General features: G+C 35.4%; 1 protein-coding gene across 1 annotated transcript in view; it reads left to right on the top strand.

Annotated features, from left to right (window-relative positions):
• Window positions 1-2,942, top strand: part of KHDRBS2 (KH domain containing, RNA binding, signal transduction associated 2) — a 625,035-nt gene that overhangs the window by 10,325 nt on the left and 611,768 nt on the right. Inside the window, exon 2 of the mRNA XM_012647139.1 lies at window positions 892-901. Within this exon, the coding sequence (XP_012502593.1) occupies window positions 892-901 (10 nt within the window). The remainder of the gene's footprint in view (window positions 1-891; window positions 902-2,942) is intronic.

The raw sequence follows: 2,942 nt of genomic DNA, 5'->3' as shown, positions 1-2,942 counted from the left end.
TGCAATAAACCAAATGTCTTCCTTTTAAGTAAAATGAGTAGCATGTGTGTATGTGTGCATGTATATGTATATGAGTTGATATCCATATATATATACACACACACACATATATATATATGCATATATATATATAGCATGTGTGTTTGTTAAGCATACATTAGACATAGGGAATAAAGAAGAAACAATACAGACTTGGTCCAATTGGTCCAATAGGTTCTTACTATCTGTGCTTTTCATTACTATCTGAGGCTTACATTTAGGTTGAGGAGGGATCAGGAGATACAGGCAATTAAATAAGCAATTTCCATAGAATCTTTGAAACACAATGAGAAGGGAAGTAAATTATACTTTAGGAATTCAGGATATTTAGGATAGGGAACTTAAAGAAGTCTACAGAGGTCATGGAAGTCTTCAGTAGGAAGGGGCATATTAGTTGAGACCTACCAAGTAAGTAGAATATGGCCGGGATTCAGTGAAGAAGAAGCTATAATCTGTAGAGAATTATGCATGAATATAGCAAACAACATATCCAAAGACTGACAAGAAAGAGGAATGTTTATCTAAATAGGTAGAAGTTAAGCATGCTTGCAGATATAATAAAAGGGAAAGAATCAAGAAAAGTGGATCTAACGACAGTGATAGAGGCTTATCACACATACCTTGTAAACCATATTAAGAAGTTTGGACTTCATGCTAAAAGCAATGGTAAATCATTGAAAAGTTTTAAAAGGGGGAAAGCATAATAGTGGAATTTCATTGAAAGCATAATGTGGCTGCATTGTTGGAGACTGGATTAGAGAGATATATAAGACATGGGCAGACCATCTAGAAGCTAGAGTAGCAATTCAGGAGAGAAGTTATGGTGACCTGAATTGAAATAATGAGATGCAGACATGGAAAAGTGAACTAATAGAAATATGCAAGTAAAATGTAAAGAATTGGTTTGGATAGAGGGGCTGAAAAATAAAGGGTGGTCAAAGTCTGTTTCTTCGTGATTGGTTTGATGGTGGTGTCAGTTGCTGAGACGTTTATTAAAATGAAGTTAGTGTTGAATTCAGTTGGATACACATTGAAGGGTCTGTGGAATGTTAAAGTAAAAATACAGGTGGAGAGATGGGTCTGAAGAAAGATCTCTGCTGCAAGTAAAGGTTTATGTTTCATCAGTATTAGGTGGTAATTGACCTTGGGAGTAGGAGAGATCACTCAGGGAGATCATATGAAGTGCAATAGGAAGTAGCCTTTGGATAAAACTCTGAGGAATATCAGCGTTTAAGGGAAAAACTGAAGAAAAGTAGTCTTCAAAGTTGATTAAAAGGAGTTTCCCAGAATGTAGGTAGGAAAGATCAAATAAATTAGGGCATTTAAAGAATGAAGGATTTAGTTAGTATTTTCAGATGTCGCAGATAGATCAAGCAAGACAATGATTAAAAACTCTAATGTATTTAGCAACAAAGAAGAGACTGAGAAGGGGATTAGAGAAAATCCCATATTTCTTCAGGTTGAAGACTGAATAGGAAATGAGGCCATGAGAGAATCATGTTGAAGAATTCTTCCAGGAACTTTGGCTTAGTAGGAGAGAAGAGCTAGGAATAATTACTGTGTTCAACTGTATGAAATTGATAATGTTTCATCATTTTTACCTGCAAAAGTCGCAGTTTTGTGTGGTTCAGCTTATTTAAGGGGACACTAGAATGAGAGAGGCATTTGAGTGTAGTGGTTAAAAGGACAGATGCTGTAGCTGGACTCCATTTGTTCCTGTAATGAAAGACCTGTATTTTCTTGACTGAGTTTAACTTCTGTATGTCTCTTTTTCCTTATATGTAAACTAGTATATGTAAAATAGTGTCCTCACTGTTAGTTCTAAGCTAACAAGATAATGACAGCTGCATTTGATTGTTTCTTTTGCTCACTTTTAAATTATAACAGAACTCCTATACTCTGCGCCATCATTCCTGTCATCACTCTCTGTCCCCTCTGCTGCCACTTCCTGTCTTTCTTAGTGTAACATGGAACATCCTTTTACAAAACTACATCCAGTATCATAATATTGTAAAATTAACTCCTAGTCCTTTTCTAGGACTATCTTTGGAATCCCAAGTCTTTCCTTCTCTCGAATCCATTATAACACCCAGTTTTTCCTTTGACTGTTCTTATTGACTTGGCACATGTGACTTTGCTGACTATTGCCACTATCTTAATAGTTTTTCCCCTTGTATTTGTACTTCTACACTCAATATAGAAATTTACTGCCTCCATTCTGGTCGGTAAAGCTACGATCCACAGTGTACATGCTATAGGAAGCTTGAATCTGCTGTGCCTGTAGATCCCGAACACTTCTTGTAGCATTTCTGTTACTGATTGAGATTACAGTGTGAAAAGATAAATGTATTATCTTCCAACATAGCCCTCAACATAGGTCTGTTTCAGTATTGGAGGAAATAATGACTATGTTGGATCTAGGAGAAAGGATATGCTTATGTATCATTTCAAATACAGTCATGCATTGTTTAACAACAGGATCCATTCTGAGAAATTCATCGTTAGGTGATTTTGTCTTTGTGTGAACATCATAGACTATACTTAAACAAACTTAGATGGTATAGTCTACTGCACACCTAGACCATTGCTAGTACAGGCTATTGCTCCTAGGCTACAATCCTGTACAGCATGTTACTGTACTGAATACTGTAGGCAACTGGAACACAGTGGTAAATATTTGTATATGCAAACATATCTAAACATAGAAAAGGCATATTAAAATAAATATTTGTATATCTAAACATATTTAAACATAGAAAAGGTACAATAAAATATGATATAAAAGATTTAAAAAATGGGACGCCTGTGAAAAGTACAATAAAATATGATATAAAAGATTTAAAAAATGGGACGCCTGTGTAAGGCACTTACCATAAATAAAGCATGCAGGACTGGAAGTTGCT

Source organism: Propithecus coquereli, unplaced genomic scaffold (assembly GCF_000956105.1).
Source record: "Propithecus coquereli isolate 6110/MARCELLA unplaced genomic scaffold, Pcoq_1.0 Scaffold259, whole genome shotgun sequence".
Classification (NCBI taxonomy): domain Eukaryota; kingdom Metazoa; phylum Chordata; class Mammalia; order Primates; family Indriidae; genus Propithecus; species Propithecus coquereli.
Note: the sequence above shows the minus strand (reverse complement) of the source record. Positions and strands in the feature narration are given on the sequence as shown.